Source organism: Polistes dominula, unplaced genomic scaffold (assembly GCF_049000335.1).
Source record: "Polistes dominula isolate Pdom_NZ unplaced genomic scaffold, Pdom_raw_medaka contig_21, whole genome shotgun sequence".
Lineage (NCBI taxonomy): Eukaryota > Metazoa > Arthropoda > Insecta > Hymenoptera > Vespidae > Polistes > Polistes dominula.
This window is the reverse complement of record NW_028301061.1, coordinates 1736446-1755868: the sequence shown is the minus strand read 5'-3', so window position 1 is coordinate 1755868 and position 19423 is coordinate 1736446. Positions and strand designations below refer to the sequence as shown.

Here is a 19423-nt window from a genome sequence, read left to right as displayed (position 1 = left end):
CTACTATTACTACTACTACTACTTTGTCATCCTATCAGGGGTTTTCTTTTTTTCTTTGGGTGATTTATCATTACTAATTTGTATTTATGTTTTGTCTACTTTTACCATGTTCAATCTGGCGCTCGACATTTATTTAACTTTAGGGAAAGTTTTTGTTTTTTTAGGTGTCCTGTTTTTCAAAAGATATACCCAGTGTCTCTAAGTAATGTATTAATTTGATCATCGTGTCATTCTTTTAACAACTTAATCAATCAAATGACTAATGCAATACTTTCCATATCGAATAACCATGTGTGAAAATTGTTCTTTCTAATAGGTGTCGCTGTTTCTATGTCGATAGGAGACCTTTACAAGTTAACCTGTTCTAATGCAGCAACTTAATTAGAGAAAAAAAACCAAACAAATTATAGAAACTTTTTAATACCACTCAATATCACAAGAAGCTAATAATATTTGTACGAGTGATACTTCATACGACCTACTTTTCAATATAAACGTTTTCTAAAACCTCTTAAGAATCATGCACGTGCATCATACCTCAACTTCTTTTTCTATTTGCCAAAGCTAATTTATCTTTGAGAGATAAATGATATTCCTAACTTTGTTAACATTAACTTTACAATGTTTTAAAATCAAATAAAATTCAATAATTCGAATAAAAATTACAATTTCTCACGGTTTAACTGCATGTGTGTAACATAGAAACTTGAAAATGAGGACAATGGGTTTAGGAAATAGGTGAGGAAGTAAAAAATGCTATTAAAAATATTCAATAAAGTTAATAATCACAAAATATTACAGACTTCCTTACACGAACGTAGAAGTTCATTTTAATAGCATCCTGTGCTATTTCAGATATACTGTAAAAGAACAAAAAAATATCAAGAAATGACATATCTGACTGAGAACAAAAGAGAACCCCCTTTACCCTCACTGCTACCCTTTATGCAAGCACCAAGCGGTTAACCATAACTTTCGCAGTATACGTGTGTGTGTGTGTGTGTTATTTATTTTCGGTTATATCGATGGTCATCAGATTTCGTTTGAAAAAATACAATGGGACCTTTGTACGACATAAGTTTGATCAGAGGAACTGGGCCCAATAACACACATACACATATAGACACATCCGTGATCAAAAAATGATTATGCTATTAAACAATGAACAAAAGACAGGTGATATGAGTATAGAAAATCACGTAAAGTATGCGTTGTGTTTTTTGAAACCTCCCCCTACCCCTCTTCCTACCCCCACTCCCACTCAACTTCAATAGGTGAGACAGAAATGAACAGATGGTTGGGAATCACGATGCGTTTTGATTTACACACGCGAATACTGGCTTTAGAAATTCACTTTCACTTTAGTGGTGCACAAGGAGAGTGCACTTTGTGAACTTAGAGGAGTCCCTTCTCACCTGCTTCGGAAGCTTCTCTGCGTGTCCAAAGTTTCACGCATGAGAAACTAGAGTTTCACATTTACGTACGTCAGTTAATTTTGACTAATAACCGTAAATCCTAATAATTCTTTCAATCTCGAGAAACATCTGCAAATTTTGAACAAAATATCAACCCTAATATAATAATTAATATCAAATTTCAATAGTTACTATTAATAACAAATGATATGACAATTGAAATTAAAGATAAAACATTTCAAAGTATTAAACAAAAATAAGAATTACAAATGAAACTATCATAGTTCATATCCCATAATAAAAAGTCATATGATATAGACATACAAAACCTACCTATATATACATATATATATATATACATACATGGGTAGGTACGGAAGCGACCTGGCAGGTGTTTACAGCCAGTCGGGCAATCCATGGAATCTGGAATGGCATCCACAGGGACTACAAATTCCCAACGTGACAATCGTCGCGTCCGTCAACGAGCAAGGGAATAAAAAGAGCGACGAGGGTTAGGATCGCGACTGGGAAAAGCGGGGTGACCGGGGAAGGGTAGAGGGAGAAGGGTGGACACCGAATCGACACAGGGTGTTTTAAAACGAGTGCTATCGATAATCGAAATCGCTCGGGGGTTGTGCTTGCCCGGGGCTCTGGGGTAAAACTCTTCCTCACTCACTCACACATACATACTCGCTATATCTATCTATCTTTTTCTATTCCCTAACACCCCCTCATCCACCCACCCACCCCCCACCTTCCTGGTTCCTATTCTTTCTCTCTCTTTCTATCTTTTATACCTTCTATTCACTTTCTCACTTTTTTTGTTGGACACATCGATAGAATCAGTCCCTCTCTCTCTCTCTCTCTCACAAACACACATACATACATATATATTCTTTCTCTGTTTCCACTTCCTTCGGCATCCATGAGCTGCTACTCTCGGTCTCTGATTCCAGTCTCGAGGGTGACCAGCCGCGAACATCCCGTTACCTAAACCTCAACCACTACCACCACCACTACCATCATCCATATCGTGATACTTGTCTACCCTATCCTATCTGAATCAGAAACCTACCGGCAACGGTTTCTGGAATCTAGAAAGGGGATTAACTAGCGTGACGATTCGCCAACGACCTAACCGATTAGATTCAAACGATCTAACCACACACCAATGTGTTCTATGTGTTATTAGAACTTTGTGTTGTCTCTTGCTTGATCATTCTTGACACCATTGTTCCTGTATTTTTATTATTTTTAATCTATATACATAAAAATTCAGTGTTACAATGTTTGTCCACTAATAACTCCGAAATAAGTTAACCGATCTTAATGAAATGTTTGTTTATTTTGTGCGTGTTTTTTTAACTTAGAATATTGGATAGTTTTTATGGCGATTATTTAGTATTTTTGGGGGGGGATTTAAAGATTTATTAATTGAAGGTTATCTAATTATGTCATATGTAAATGTATAATGTGAATATGTCGACATAATTGAATTGCAATACAGTGCCATCTATTGAAAACTTATAGTACCTTAACTAACCTTACTTATTATTATTTTATGTATTCTATTACTAATTGTGGTATTATTTTCTGTGTTGTTATAATTTACCAATTAGTTAAGAATTATATTAAATAAATATTTTAGAAAATAAATTCTATATATAATCGTAATTTTATTTTCAAATTATATCAAATAATGTTTTAAAATAATTGAAACGTTCAAACAGTTACTGTAAAGAAAAACAAAAAAAAAACAAAAATAAAATAATGACGAGTCGAGTATTTAATAAAATAAAAAAAATTATAAAGCATCATTTCATTTTTTGATACAGTTTAAAAGAAAAACTCCAAAACAAAGACAAAAAACAGAAGAATAAAACTTTATAATAATTACAAGTTTAACTTTCAAATAACAAGAACTAAGTTCATTTAATTTACATCCCCTTTTATTATAAATTCAAACACAGCGTACCCTTTTAAAATATTGGCAGTAACATTTCTTAAAGGAAATATATTTTCTTATTCCTTGTGACACTTCCTTTAACAAACCGCAATAAATAAATTAACTAATTCCCTTTCTTCCTTCCTTCCTTCCTTCCTTCCTTCCTTCCATACATTTCCTCTTCCATTTCTTTTTTCTTTACAACGATCATCAACGTAACACGAACTAAAGGAACTAAAGGAACTAAAGGAACTAAAAGGAACGAAATAAAGCTTCAAAAAAAAAGTTCAAGGCGACGACATAAATAACAAAACTAAAGCTTCCTGCTGCTACTCCTACTGCTGTTGCTTCTGTTGCTGCTGTTGCTGCTGCTGCTGCTGCTCGTAATTATCGTTCAACTATAGCATACTGCAAACCGAGGTGGCAAAGTCATTTAATAATTCCCTGGCTTGTTATACTCGCTCCTACGGGTTTAATAAAGTTAACTTCGAACAGGAACATGGTACACTCCAGTAACTCTTTTGAAAATCCAATGCCGTACTGAATTGTTGCCACTTTAAAGACACTAACGCCTCATCCTATACCCCATTCTCCCTTCTCCATCTCTCTCTCTCTCTCTCTCTTTTATCCCCTCCCCTAAATCATCCCTTTTTGAAGAAAACTTCGTATAACAAAAGATGATAGGCTAAATAATAAATAATATTAAACATTTTACGATTTATAATAATAACACGACTATGACAAGTTTCATCATTTTGTATATAAATGTTAAATAAAATGTTTAAAAATTCGAAAAATGTGAACATATTAAATCAAAATTCATATATCCTCTCATAACCTATAAAATGATGATCCGAAAATCGTTGTAAAAAAAAAAAAAAAAGAAAGAAATTTATAGATTCCCATAGAATATAATTCGATAAAACTTGCTGAAAAGATAAGGTTATAAATCTATTTTCTTTTCTGGTATGCCAGATTTAAGCGGGGTTGTTGATAATAGTGGTGGTGATATGTATCCAGAGGAAAACCCATAGAAATATGAGGAAGCACGGTCATGTGTGTGTGTGTGTGTGTGTTGGTTTTGTTAGAAATAAAAAGAAAAACATGAACGACAACACAACAGATATACAATACTAAAAGGAATTTCAGCGGTGGTTTTTTAGGTTAGGAAACAACAGTGTGTTTCTTATTTCTGAACACGGTCTGGGATATACTGAAAAGGCAATGAAAAATTTAATAGAACCCGCTCGGGATGATCGATGTAAGATAGTTCGCAGAGAATAGCGAAGATTACGAATAGAAGAGGGGTCGGGACACTTCGCTTAGTGGTGGTGTTCAGTTGGTTGGTTGGTTGGTTGGTTGGTTGGTTGGTTGGTTGGCTGGCTCCCGGGCATTTCGCGGAACAAACCGCTCTTTCGAGATGAGCGATCGACCCCACGAGACTTACTAGGGCTCACTCACCGCACTCTGATCTTCTCTTCCTACATCACCTCCTTTAACCACCCCTACCTACTCTTACTCGATGCACACAACCACCATCAACACCATAACCACTCACCACTTCACTCCACTCGTCACACGTTTTATCTCTTGACGTGTCCTGTCCTCCTAAAGGAAAGAACTTCACAATTTTTCTGTGAACCAGGGTCATTATATTTATCGATAGAAATGTTACATGAATATTAACATGTTAATGTTAAAAACATTAATCAAACGATATTATTTATAACATCTAGAAACTATATGATATTATTTTTAGGGGAGGGGGTTAATTATCGCATAATTAACACTATGATGTCCGGTGACTCCACGTTGGTGCCATTCGAAAATTCGAATATCGCAAACGCGATTTATACAGTGTTAATAATTAAAATTAATTGACAAATATGTTACGTTGATCTTTTAATTGCATATTATTTTTAAGAAAGGGGATAATAATTATTGCATAATTAATAATTAAAATTAATTGACAAATATATCACGTTGATCTTATAGTTACCAAATGAAGATAAATGAAACAACGAATATATAAATAGTGTAGAAGAATTTAAATATTTGTTAAATGTTCGATAGAATGTACTTCGAATTTCCACTTGAAGACACCAAAACCGTTCAATGAAATCAACCAATCGCGTAATCGCATAACCGAACAACACACGATTCTAAATCCCTGGACTTTTCATATACATATATATTATAATATATCGAGAGTTCCTGGATGTTAAAAATATGAGAAGAAAATATTCCTGACGACAACAACAAAAAATCTATTCCCGATCCTTTTTATACGACAAAAGTCACGAATGATAATAATATTTCGTCAAAAAAAAGAAAAAAACAAAGAAAAATGTAAAAAACCTTTTCTCCGTTAAATCGCAAGTCCGAAAAGCTTTAACGAATGCCTCACGGGAATAACGGTGAAAAGTACGAAAAGAGCGAGCAAGAAGGATTTTATGAAAATTACTTTCGAATAAAAAAGTAAAACAGATAAAAACTAATGTATGCCAGGGGGGGGGGGGAGGAAGAGGGTGGTGGAAACGGCGGGTGGTTGAGAGGAAGGGTGTGCGGGGTACGATAGCTCGATTTACATAGCGCAATGCTGAGTTTCAACGGAAAGAATGAGAGAGAGAGAGAGAACAGCAAAAAAATAAAAAATAAAAGAGAGAGAGAGAGAGAGAGGGTAGGTGGCGAAGGGGTGGAAAAACGAATAACTGGAAGAGCTCTGTTCCTCCTAAGAATATATCGGCACGCCGTTTATGTAGAAGTACATAAAATTGCTTTTACCTTCTATTAACAATTCATATTTCTTTGTCGCAAAAGTCACTAAACCATAAAAAATTCTTATTGGCTCTCGGTGATTTTTTACTGTTGTCAAATTTCTTCTATATAAATGTGTAATAATCTATTATCAAATCTTTAATATAAATATTAGTTGTGTGTGTGGTTGGTTGGTTGGTTGATTGATTGATTGGATAGTTAGTTGGTTAGTTGACTCCATAATAATGTAATATATATATTTATATATAATTATAAATATAATTTAAATATATATTAATATATTATTAATAATTTTATAATATATAAATTAAAATATATATATTAATATGTTGTATTAATGTTATATTAATATATGGTATATTATATTGTGGTATATGAATATATATATATATATATATATATATATATTTTTTAATAGTACAGTTCATAAAACTTGCTAGACGAAAAAGAAAAAGAAAAGAAAGAAGAAAGAACAAAAAAAAAAAAGAAAATAAAAAAAAAAAACACGTTGAAAGAAGCTTTAGACAGTGATTTAGCTGCTCTATCGTTTCTCTTTGATTCGAGAGACCGTGAACACCACGTATCCCTATAACCCCCCCCCTCCCCCAACCCTTCCCACCCTTTTCCTCCTGTTTCTCATCCCCTTACCCGTTCTTCTTTTCCTCTCAAAGTGAAATATGCAGAGAACGGCCTCGAGATTAATCGACCACGGCCCTACACACACACACACACACATACATACCAACCAAGTCGCCCTTCTCAAGTCTCTTCTCTCTCACCCTCCTCCTCCTCCTCTTCCTTCTCCTCTTCCTCCTCCCTTCATTGTAGGGCCTGTCAATTTACCGAGCTCTGACTAATGAAGCTCGTAATATTCTACGCTACCTTTCGACCGCGCGTTAGCAGCTCTCTCTAGCTTATTAGATACATTATTATAACTTATCAAGCGGTCTTTCTAACCTTTTATTGTATATAATCAATCCTTTAACTGCTCCACATCATTTTCAATAATAATAATAATGATAATAATAATAAGAAGAAGAATATCTTATATATGCATACTAGGATGCTCTCCGGACACGTGTTGTTGTGATTTTGTGTTACAAAATGTTGATTTAATATCATTCTAAAGTATTTAGTAAATTAGTAATCACGTGTGACGTGAATATAGCAAAATAATTGAATTGTAATGCAGCGCCATCTATCGAACGTGTATTTAATATCATTCTAAACTATTTAGTAAATTAATAATCACGTGTGACGTGAATAAAACTGAAATAATTGAATTGTAATACAGTGCCATCTATCGAACGTGTATTTTATATAATTCTAAACTATTTAATGCAAATTATATATTCACTGATAAATTATTAAAATTCAAATTAGACATAAAACAATTTAAAATAAATAATAGTGCTAGAAAAAATATAAAAAGTAAGCTTAGTTATGTCATATGTAAACCTGAAAACGTACGACGTGAATATAGCAAAATAATTGAACTGGAATACAGCACCATCTATCGTAAACTTACAGTACTCAGAAATCTACATAATCTCTAAATAATAAACCCTTAAATTAGCAATAAAAAAAATAAAAATAATCGGAATAAAAACTACCCTATATACGCAGTTGTCAAAAATCACACAAAATAAACCCAAAAAATTACATTAATATAAACAATATAAATATAATTAATAAAAATACATAAACTTTTTCTAAAAAAAAAAAATCGAGAATTATATAAAAAAAAAAAGAAAAAAAACTATAACAAAATTAAATTAAATATATTTTAATACATATATCAATCGTGATCAATAAAAACTCATAATCATCCTCCTTCCACCACCCCTCAAAACCTCTAAAAACCTCATTATAAAAATTCATTGAAAAAAAAATAAAAAAAATGGAAATAAAACCAAAAAAAACGTAAGAGTTTCCGAACAAAAGTTAGAGAAAAAGAGAGAGTAAGAGATAGAAATAAAAAGAAAGATAGAAAGAGAAAGATAGTTGGTGGACAAGCAGAGTATTGATTTCAAGCTCCGTCCAGGAAGGTGGGTAGAAGAAGGGTGGTGAAGGGGGTTGGGGTGCGGGTATTCCTGGTCACGATGGACTCTCTTTCTCTCTCTCTCTCTCTCTTTAGACTTTACGGACTTGCGCGAAGTCATCTACTACTAGCGTTTCTTATTTAATCCAAGCTTTTCACCCTTCCCCCTCTCAAGTCAGTGAAGCTTTCCTAGCTTTCATTTACTTCTCTTTCTCTCAAGAACAGATTACAAACTTTACCGTGTTTCCTATTTGAAAAACATACACACATACATATACATATACACACTGCACCTGTCTCTCTGAACGTATGAAGAAAAAAAAAAAGAAACTTAAAATTAAAACAAGAAAAAGAAGAAGAAGAAGAAGAAGTACAAATGAAACTCACATTAAACGATGACTGTAGTACTTTCTTCCATCTTTGATCGTAACTTTAGAAACGAGTTTTGTATAACGTGCAATGATATTACTCGTATTGGAAAAAGAATGTTTTTTTCTAAAAGAAAACGAGAGAGAGAGAGAGAGAGAGAGAGAGAGAGAGAGATAGAAATATTGATATGAAGTAAGAGACAAGTGTCTTCTGATAAAATGGGATCACAGAATGATCATACACATCCTTTTACTTAGAAAGTACCAAACGTTGTTTAGGGTAAAATATGAGAAAGAGAGAAATAAAGATAGAATGAAAGAATAAAAAAAAAAAAGAAAGGGAGAGAGATAGAATGGTTATGATTGTGGTAGTAGTGGTGATGATGGTGATGGTGATGGTGGGTACGGGCTTTGAGCTTACCGCGGCTTTGTGCACGGTGATGTCCCTTATGGGTTCCACGTCTGCGTTTAATATCGACAAAGTGCTTGGGCAAAAACCGACTGAATTATTAATTATCTATTGCGTTGCCAACGTACGTAACGTTTTGAATCTTCTGACGATGGTGGTGGTGATGGTGGTAGTGGTGGTGGTGGTGGTGGTCATTCATTGGCCAAACATTTTAAATCAAACTATGAACGTGTCTTTCAAAGATTATTATTTTCTATCTAACTCCTTCTTAGTTTTTTTTTTTTTTTTTAATTAATATTAATATTAAATAAATATTTAAATATTAATAATTAATAAATAATTACATAATATAATATTAATATTAATATAAAAAAATTATTTAAATATATGCTCATTGTTTGGATTAATAAATATAGTTTTAGTTTCTTCAGAAAATATTTTTTTACCGTCACAATAATTATTAAATAATTACATAATTAATAAATATTAAATAATTAATATTAATATTAATATAAAAAAATATTTAAATGAAATCTGTTTTATTATTTTGATCAATTTATTATGGTTTCTTTTTCTCCCTCCAAAATTTGACGATCAAACGACGATCAAGATTTGATTTTAAGTTAGGTTGTTATATTTATTATTAATAGATCAAAATAATATTGACAAAAATAATTCTCATAATTTGATAGATTGTAACTAACAACTAAAAAAAAATAAAACAAATTCAACTTAAGTAGAACTAATGTTGTCAAATGTGTTACAACAATTCAAGTGTTTCAATGATTGAAAAGTGAAAGAAGAAAAAGAAGAATAGAACTTGAAAATATATCCGTAAAACTCTTTGATCTTTTCAAATGTTTTTGAAATATATCATGACAAGAGTAAAAAAAAAGTGTATCATCCTACTCCTTCATTTCCTAAATGGATCATATCCTCCTCCATTTCTTTCCAAATAATTTGAATAAAACGAAAAAAGTCAAAAAAAAAATATACAAACATTTATCAAACCAAACTTTCAGTTTACAATCGAAACATTTTCAATATTCTAATTTTCTACAAAATGATATTACACATACACGTACATATATGTACCATGTGTATGGATGAAGATATTTTTTGATTGGTGAAGCCTTGAACTCGGAAAGCTCAATAAAAGTAAACTTTTTCCATTAATTTCAGATTTTTATCGTTTCAATGCTATTTATCCTTGACCAACCCACCATAACACAACGTATTCGTTCAATGTATAATATAATATATATATATATAAATGTATGGGTAACCATAACCATCGAACGAACCTTGGCATGAGAAAGAAAAGCTATTCATTTTTCACTAGCGTATAAATGCGAGTTATTAATATACTGGTATTATGAAGTAGAGGGGTCGGTAATTAGCGGTAGGTTCATCAGTCACTCGTCCTGTATCCTTACCGATCATGGACCAAGAAAAGAGAGAAAGAGAGGAAGAAATCGGCAAGGAAGATAAAAGGTCCAAAGCAAAAGGGATCGACCTACGTCCTACCCTGTCCATCTTCCAAACGCGAGACACATTAAAACAGCTAATAGACTATGCCTTTTTATGAAAAACACCATGATGAGATATACCCTCTTCTCTTCTATCCTTTTGAAAATAAAATTTCTTTTACGATTAACGACCTTAATCTTTACTGTCGATGATTTACTCTTGTTTTTTTTGTTTTTTTTTTTTATTTTATTTTTTTATTATTTTCTTTTTCAAACTATTTTTTTTTTTTATTAGCAAAATAATAAAGAACAAGTAACAACACAAACTAAAAAATAATAATTATTATTTATAAACGTTCCTTTTTTCTAAGTCCTGTACACTAGAAATTGTTTGTAATTAAATTTATTTAAAATATATAAAAAAAAAAAATAAAATAAAAATTGTTAAATGGAATATTAAAGATATTTAAACTAATTTTATATATGTATTTTAATACATAAATTATTGAAATAAAAAAATATTAAATAATTTTCTAATTAAATTTATTTAAAATATACAAAAAAAAATAATAAAATAAAAATTGTTAAATGGAATATTAGGATATTTGAATTGATTTTACGTAATTTGATATATAAATTATTGAAATAAAAATATTAAATCAATTATTAATATAATATTATTTTTTAAAACACAATATATACTTCGTTACCTTTAATAATCGTATTTAAAGGTTACAATATTATCTGTCCTACTATTCCAATTTTCCTTTAACCAAAAATCAAGGTCACACAATGTATTAATAAATATTATTTATTATACGATAAAAAATATAAAATAAACGCGTTGAAAAAAAAAAAAAAATGAAAGATAGTAACCCTTTGGGGAAAAATAAATAGGATTGACAAGGTAAAAAAAAAAAAAAAGAAGGTAGTAATAGGAAGGCGTGCACGCAGGTCGTAGAAAAGACACAGGAAGTGCGTGGAACTGTGATTGGCTGTCCAGAGTTGGTTGCCACTAGCTGGGTGACCTCTGACCCCACCCCCGTGGGGCGCGCGCACGTCTCCAACCCTGAAGGAAGTAATTACTGTACCCACCACCGCTCGATAACTGACACGCTATCATCTACAGTGCGCCACTGTACCTTAATACACCTTCCCTTCTACCTAACTCTTCCCCCTCTTACTTTTCACCTTGCACGTGCGCCATACATATATATATATATACATATATACCTTTCTATTTCCTTTGTAAACACCCTTTTGACGTATCTCTAATTATTTACTTATTTATTCGACTTACATATGTTCATAGTTTTTATTATAATATTATATACTTCCTTTTTTTATTTTATATATGTTTTTTTTTTTTATAAAATATTAATTATTTATAAACACTCTTTTGACTTATTTCTAATTATTTAGTTATTTATTTGTCTAACATATGTGTGCTCATATTTTTTACTATAATATTATATACTTCTCTTTCTTATTTTATATTTTATTTTATTTTTTATTTTTACAAAATATTAATTAAATATATATGAATATAATTTTATTATAAATTATTTAAATAATTAACATAATATTTATATATAAATAAAACAATCCTACATTTGACTATATTTTCAATGAAATCCTTTATCTCGTATCACCAATCACTATAAACATTATCTTAAATTTACCCCTTTTCCGAATTTGTTTATAACCTAAAAATATGACAACCTACAATGTTGATCATTCAATTCTTGATGCATTCAATTCTTTTTTTTTTATTATTATTTGATTTGATTTTATTTATTTGTGAAAAGAAAGATAGGAATATTTTACTTGGAAGAACTTTGATGGGGGTGGTTTCTTTCTGATAACCCCGTAAGGAGTATCGCGCATAAGGTCATCCCAAGCAGAATTCTCATTGGCAGCTGAATTTCTAGCTAGCATTGGGATTGGTCGAAGGTCGTGGGTCGCCTCACCTATCTCAATCCAACGTGACCTCCCACGCGACCCCGCGAGATAATCGCTACGTTTCTCCACCACCACCAACCATCACCACCCTTCTTCACAAAACCAACCCTATATGTAATACACTAGCATCAACTGTACGAATATTTTTCTATATTTTCTAAATACAATCAGATTAATTTGTTTTTTCATTATTTCTTAGAATTTAACAAATAGACAAAATCATTTCAATAATAAATATGGTCTATTTTATTATTAAATCATTATTTTGATTTTAAAAAATTGATCATGTGATGGTCTCTTTTCTCTTTCTAATTTCATAGAAATTCTTGAAAGATTTTTTTTTTTTGTTAATATTATAAATAAAAGAAAATTTAATTGAAATGTTTATTACAAATATTTACTGATCAATTTTTAAAATAATTAAAATTAATTGGATATTTAAAATAAATACGAATAATGAAATATAATTTCCTATATTTTATTATATATAGGAACAAATTAATATCGTTGTAATACTTGAGTCAAGTTAAGATTTAAAACAAAAAAGAAAAAAACCAAATAGCTTCGATTCTAAAAAAAAGAAAAAAAGAAACAATATCCTACTAACAATTATTTGAATATTATGACGCAAATTAATATCGTTGTAATACTTGAGTCAAGTTAAGATTTAAAAAAAAAAAGAAAACACAATATCCTACCAACAATTATATGAATATTATCAAGCAAATTAATATCGTTGTAATACTTGAGTCAAGTTAAAATTTAAAAAAAAAGAAAACACATTATGTTATCAACAATTATTTAAATATTATCACACAAAGTTAAAAATTATATTCCCATAGATATGATTGACTGATCACCCTTTAGAAGAGATTCTTTATTTTTTGAGGGGTGAAGGAGGAAGGTTGTCATGACAGAAAAAAGTCAGTAACTAAAAAGAGCACACAAATCTCATCGATCAAGTTTGTGACAAGCAGCAAAGCGTGCCGATTAACGTCCAATGGGGACCTTCCTTCTTCTTTCTTCTTTCCTTTTTTTTTTTTTTTACCACAATTCTTTATTATTAGACAAGGATGCATCATTTTGCTCGACTCCGCAAAATAGAGGGTGAAAACGTCCAAGCTAAAAGATCCGATCTGAATTTAGCCCAAGATCATGATCAGACCCTTTTTAGCCCTAAAGGGTGGGTGGCTTGTTTCCTATCTACGATATTGACTTTTGTTTTTTCTTTTTTTTTTCTTCACAGTCACTATCCTAAATATATATATATATATATATATTATTCGTACGTTTTATAATACATAACTCACATGACTCACACGTCTGTTTTTATAAAAAGAAAAAAAGAAACAAAGTATTGATTGTTTTATCGAATTTTTTGTCTCGGACATCTTTAAAATGATCAATTTATTTTAATTATATGAAAATATAAAAATATATTTTTAAAAATGACTGTAATTAATAATCTACATCGACTATCTCGGTTGGTTCAAATATTCTGTTTATATTTTCAATAAATGTAATAATATTGCAAATAATTGAATTGATGATAGTATACACATTAGGTTGATAGAAAATGATGGAATTCAAAATAGAATCAGATTTATTTCAATGAAAAAGGAACGTTTTGTAATCGTAAACGACAAGTATCATAATATCCACGTAACATTAAACGTGCGTTATTATTGTATGGTGTAGTAAGAGTAACTAAGAGACATAATATAATTACCGTAATGCAATTAGTTGAGACCGCGTGATGGTCTGCTTTTTGTCTGTAGAAAATGGGCTGTGTGTGTTGTTCTCTTACAAGAAAGAGAAAGAAAGAATGAAAGAGAGAGAGAGAGAGAGAGAGAGAGAGAGATTAGATCAAGAAACAAGTAACCTAACCGTATAATCAGTAGTAACATCTGTGCTAACTTTAATCTAGATTATTACATTGACTATAGTCTATATTCTTATATGTATATTCTCTTTCTAGAAAATATAAATCAAAAACAACCCTAATATCACAAAATATTGAAAAAAAAAAAATTGAATACTTGTGTATTTAATATTAAAAATAGATTCAATATTTATTATTAGATTCAATGTAATATTAAATACACATGTATTCAATATTTTTCAATATTTAGTGCCATTAGGGAAAACAAAACAAAATGGCTTATAATATTAAGTAGCAAGGAATAATCGATATGATTGGTAAGAATTAGAACGAATATATTTGTCATCGATAAAATATTAATCTAAAAAGAAAATATATATATACAAGTTTTTATATAATAATCCTTATACAATGATATCAAAATCAAAAATATTATATATATATATATCTATATATCTATATATATATATATAGTGGAAGCGTAATTTACAACAAGAACAAAATTGTATCATCCTTCCTTGAAAATTTTGTTTAAAATCCATTAGTTTACATATATAGTTAATGATTAAAAAATAAAATAAAATATAGAATTTATCTTTATAATTGAATAAATAATAATAATAATAATAATAATTATAATTATAATAATAATATAGTTTATAAAACTATGTCTGTCAAAAAATATATATATATATATGTGTATGTATTTATTCTTTTTTCTTACTTCAAGTCTTTAATTCGTCACGTGTAATATTATAACGTTCTTCGATAAAACGAAATAGAGAATCGATGCAAGCGGATGATGACAACTCGTGAACTTTATGACCTAAATAAATGAAACAAATATTTATCAGTATATATACATATATACATATACGTAATTGTATATTATTTTGTTTTGTCAAACATTCAAACAGAAATCTTACCAGCGGATACTCGTTTTATATCTTCACTCGGATACTCCATGTCGGCATCTAATGGTTTATCTGAACAAATCCAATTCCTTGAGACCTACCATTACAAAAATTAATAATCAATCTTTAGAAAAAAAGAAAACATTTATCTATTAACTCCGTTGCTGTTAAATATTTTTATTTGAATAGAAAAATAAATAAAGAAATAAAATAAAATCCTTACAAGTTAATTCAATTGATACTTCGTAAAAGGATATAGAATATCAAATCCCAAGAAGAAGAAAGAAGAAGAAGAAGAAGAAGAAGAAGAAAAAGAACACTTAAAAAGTATTTCATAAGGTTTCTTAAAGTAACATTCGATTTCTGACCATCTGCAACCGCAAAAACGAAACTGCAAGGTGTACTTGTAAGCTGTAGGTTTCCGTAACGAAAATACGAAATGTAATGGAGTAAAATACGTTGGTCTTACTTCCAAAGAGGGGTAAGAAGAAGGAGGAGGAGGAGGAGGATTTATGTGTATATCCTTACGCAAGAAACGTTGAACGTGCTGAACGAGCACGTGCGAATCGTGAAGGAAAACCGCAACGTGAAATCGAATATAAGCGGCTCGTCTGACAACGACGACAACGACAACGATGACGAAGAGGATGAGTGAAGAAGAGGAGGAGGAGGAGGAGGAGAAGGAGGAAGAGGAAGAAGAGAGATGGAGGAAGAGGAAAATGATTATTGCACTTTGGGGAGAAACGATCCTCCCGATTGTCGTCTAACCGAGTCAATTTCATTTGCTGTTTACTCAAAAGCGGCTAGCACTGGGTAAACATGATGGATCATGATGGTCCGAACATGAAGTGATCATATTATCTATACACCTGATAGTATTCGCGTATATTCGATGATATGCTAACAATTACAAACCACCATCATCATCACTGCTATTACAATTGGTGTCCATTCTGCAAACAACTCCAATATGATTATTACACCACTAAAGGACATTAGACTATAATTTTAAGTTTTATTAAAATTTACCTGAAACCCGATCGAACCTAAACCAAGTCAAGCTTAAGTTAAGTTGAATCCAATTAGAACGCATCCTCGGGGGAAATGTCGTCGATTATATTTACTCGAAGTACCGAACTTCCACAGAGAAAGAGAGAAAACGCATTGGTACAAACCACAGTTGGTACTTCTGTTTGCACCGGCACTCTAATTGATTATTTGACGTCTCTGATAATGCGATGGTCGCTTTACCATTCTCCTATTACAGTTTGCTATGCATACTGTAGGATTGGACTATCCTGACTTTCTAATTGAACGAAGTTGGAAAATAAGCTAATGTTAAAGAATTGAATTTTTTGTTTTTTCAATTTAAAATATATATATATATATAAAAATTGTCATTTATATAAAAATTGTTTATCAACAAGCTAAATAAAATATAATTATTACATCTTTCTGTATAGAATGAAAAATAAAACTTTGAATTTACAATAAAACGAAATACAAAATAAACTAATATTTAATTGCAATACCGTTTTTGTTTTTAATTGGTCCTATCAAACAAAATGTTAAATGATCATTCTAAATCATAATGCATAGAAGAGAGTTTGAGTCGTACATATGTACATTTGATACCATATGATCAGTTTTTTCAAATCCTTATAGTAAAAATACAAAAAAAGACGAATATCAAACAGATTTCGACAACCGAAGAGACCACCGACAGAGTTTATAAGTACAATTCAATACCACTTAACGTCTATGGACTCTAAAGAGCTAATAAAAGAAGTCATACTGTGCATCTCACTATCATTGTCAATCTACAAATCGATCGGTTTAATCAAAGTCAATTCATATGAACTATTTCCTCTCTCTTTAATCCTATAACAAAAAAAAATTAATTATAATATATTATTATTATTATTATTATTATTATTATTATTATTATCTTCATTTCTATGACACAGATAAATGACAATTTTTATAAATAAATATATTTTCAAATCTATATTCACATATTTGTTCTATAAAATCTGTTAAGTGTGTTTCCACTCTTATCCACAACAGACAATTCAACAGTTAGGATCTACGTAGGTAAATATACCACATACTGAGTAAAAAGGGAATCTGAAGTACCACTCGGTAACGTAGAACGCTAATAAAGAGAACCACGCGGTGCTATTGTCGATCGGCCCAAGCTGCAGATGGTCAAATCATTTTCCTACACATTCTACTCCTTATACTGGTTTTAAACCACTATTATCATAATAACAAAAAAAAAAAACAAACAAAAAAAAAATACGAATAAAAAATGATTCAAAGTGATAATGTTAGATATATAACATACCTTCACTACATGACTAAATCCAATAAATGGTGCACTATGTACAGAATCTGTTAATCCAACAGCAAAAACCTTTCTTGTAAATTCCTCTGCATGCTTCATTGCCTAGAAAATATGCAAATAATAATTATTTATTAGATTACATTTTGTTAAAACTTTAATAATATAATAATAGTATTTAAATAACTTGCAAATTGTACAACGCATTCTCCACCATAGCTATGTGCTACTATAGCAACATATTTAGATTTTGATGGTCCGATGTAATCATACCATGCTGTTCTCAAATGTTCGTGTGGACCTTCGCTACCCTGTTTATAAATTATTTTTCTTTTTTATATCTCTTATAATAAATATTTCCTTCTGATAATATACATAACTTTGTTTAACACGTTTGCTACCAGTTTCACATATATATAACAAAACAATTTTTATCTTAAACTTAGCATCACATATCAAAGTGAAATATAAAATTATGAACTTTGATGGAATATCAAATGATAGCAAATGTGTTAAAATGAAAAGTTGATAGGAACCTTAATTTTATTTAATTTTCCATTAATTATTCTGCTGTTATCGTTGGTATTCAATACAAATAATCCATAACCTAATTCTTTAGCTTTCTTAACATATGGAATTTGTGTTCCAGTATAAAGGCAATCATTTATAATTAATCGTCTAGCCCATTGACCAGCTTTGACTACTCCACTACCATGAATCAACACGATAACTTTTTCATTCTCTAATGCATCCTCAGATGCAAATATGAAAGATCTTTTGTCTAATATTTCAGAACTTTCTTTTGGTATTGGTAATCTTGTTAAACCTTCCTTTTCCAACAAACTATATACATATTCATTTATAACCTGTAATTTAAATATTATATAATTTTAAACAATATATATATAAAATATATTATTATATTAGTTAATATAAATAATGGTAGAGATGAATAAAACTTACTTCACCTAATGCTTCATAGCGTTTTTGATTGTAAGTTGCATCCTCGTTAAACTTAAATTCAAAACCTTCATTAGTTAATTTACCAGTTTCAGCATCTAATTTCCTTAATTGTCCATCTATTATTATGAAAATTGTACAGATCATTTTGAAATTCATTATACTATCTTACAAATATTTGTCATTTTTGTATATAACATACAAAAAAAATACCACAAATGCATTAAAATAAATATAGAAAAAAAATAAAGAAATGTATTTAAGGATTTAATACTTGTTCATATACCTGCATTAAAATCGTATCCAAATTCTTTGAGAGTTTTTGGAAAATTATGATACTCCATTTTAGTCATACCTAACAACTGAATAAAATTAATACAATAGTATTCGACAAGAACATAATATAGTAATATCAGACTGTTTATAACGCATATAATATAGGAGTGACAAGCTGTCATTGCTATTATTATAAGATAACCTAACTAATTTTTGTTCAAAATAATACAATTGACAATCTGTTTAATCAAAATGTTAAAAATATAACCTAACATAAATTTGAGATTAAAGAACAATTAAAATAATATACTTAACTGTGTTTTTTACGGCCGAACATTGAGAAAAACATTGATTAATATTTATACTTGTTTTTCTAACGACATTTCGAAGTAACATCGTTAATCAACAATGGCGCCAAATACAATTCGATTATCGAAATAACATCGACAAACAATCGATATATTATTGAGAAAATAATTCAATTGAGTTTTTTTATTTGTCGATATTATTAGCGCGAAAATATTGTTACATTTAATTATAATATTTGTATATGTATATATATATATGTATATTATTATAATAAAGCACATTTATACAAAAGCTCATGTATATAAAATATTTTTACTTACATAATATGATAATGGGAAATGCTGCATATAT

At 30.0% G+C, this 19423-nt stretch overlaps 1 protein-coding gene and 1 long non-coding RNA gene across 3 annotated transcripts in view; both read right to left on the bottom strand.

Moving 5' to 3' along the window:
• The window catches only part of LOC149031392 (uncharacterized), a 32599-nt gene extending 21824 nt beyond the window's left edge, over positions 1–10775 (bottom strand). Inside the window, exon 1 of the long non-coding RNA XR_016177802.1 lies at positions 8969–10775. This is a non-coding gene — a long non-coding RNA (uncharacterized LOC149031392). The remainder of the gene's footprint in view (positions 1–8968) is intronic.
• Positions 10776–14783: 4008 nt separating this feature from the next.
• On the bottom strand, positions 14784–19224 carry LOC107069303 (FAM172 family protein homolog CG10038). 2 transcript variants are annotated; one of them, XM_015326508.2, is made up of 8 exons: positions 19079–19220; positions 18774–18849; positions 18491–18606; positions 18064–18393; positions 17719–17838; positions 17531–17632; positions 15196–15280; positions 14784–15095 (listed from the first exon to the last, which is right to left on the bottom strand). In XM_015326508.2, exons 1-8 carry the CDS (start codon positions 19157–19159, stop codon positions 14995–14997), a joined length of 1011 nt encoding a protein of 336 aa, XP_015181994.1. In that variant the 5' UTR covers positions 19160–19220; the 3' UTR covers positions 14784–14994. The 2 variants fall into 2 exon arrangements, with proteins under 2 accessions (XP_015181994.1, XP_089032060.1); XM_089175934.1 differs by having other exon boundaries at positions 14848–15095; positions 18774–18842; positions 19079–19224.
• Between the last annotated feature and the right edge of the window lie 199 nt (positions 19225–19423).

Coding starts and splice junctions, on each gene's coding strand:
- LOC107069303 (XM_015326508.2), bottom strand. CDS start 19,159: ATGTTACTTCGAAATGTCGTTAGAAAAACAAGTATAAATATTAATCAA. Junction 17,839..18,063: donor GAAAATTAAATAAAATTAAG/GTTCCTATCAAC, acceptor ATTTATAAACAG/GGTAGCGAAGGTCCACACGA. Junction 17,633..17,718: donor GAGAATGCGTTGTACAATTT/GCAAGTTATTTA, acceptor CATATTTTCTAG/GCAATGAAGCATGCAGAGGA.